This window comes from Myotis davidii, unplaced genomic scaffold (genome assembly GCF_000327345.1).
Source record: "Myotis davidii unplaced genomic scaffold, ASM32734v1 scaffold464, whole genome shotgun sequence".
Lineage (NCBI taxonomy): Eukaryota > Metazoa > Chordata > Mammalia > Chiroptera > Vespertilionidae > Myotis > Myotis davidii.
The window spans coordinates 418160-418386 of record NW_006295287.1 but is presented as its reverse complement, the minus strand read 5'-3'; the positions used below and the strand labels follow the sequence as shown (position 1 = coordinate 418386).

At 60.8% G+C, this 227-nt stretch overlaps 1 protein-coding gene across 1 annotated transcript in view; it reads right to left on the bottom strand.

Annotated features, from left to right (window-relative positions):
• Positions 1 to 76: 76 nt before the first annotated feature.
• Positions 77 to 227, bottom strand: part of GRIN2D (glutamate ionotropic receptor NMDA type subunit 2D) — a gene marked incomplete at its 5' end in the record, with an annotated part of 35579 nt that continues 35428 nt past the window's right edge. The window contains one exon of the mRNA XM_015567958.1: positions 77 to 160. Within this exon, the coding sequence (XP_015423444.1) occupies positions 77 to 160 (84 nt within the window). The remainder of the gene's footprint in view (positions 161 to 227) is intronic.

Genomic DNA, 227 nt, shown 5'->3' with positions numbered 1-227 from the left:
AAGGAGGAGGGGGGGGCGGTGTCCCGGTTTGACGTCAAGGGGCACAGTCTGGTCGGGGCACAGTCTGGGGTTCGGGTCACAGTTTCGGGTCAGAGGTCACAGTCTGGGGTCGGATGACCATTGGTAGGGGTCGGAAGTCACAGTCTGGGGTCAGGGGTTTCTGTATGGCGGGGCCAAGGTCTAGGAGGGTCACAGTTTGGCGAATGCGTCTCACAGTTTTGAGTCCC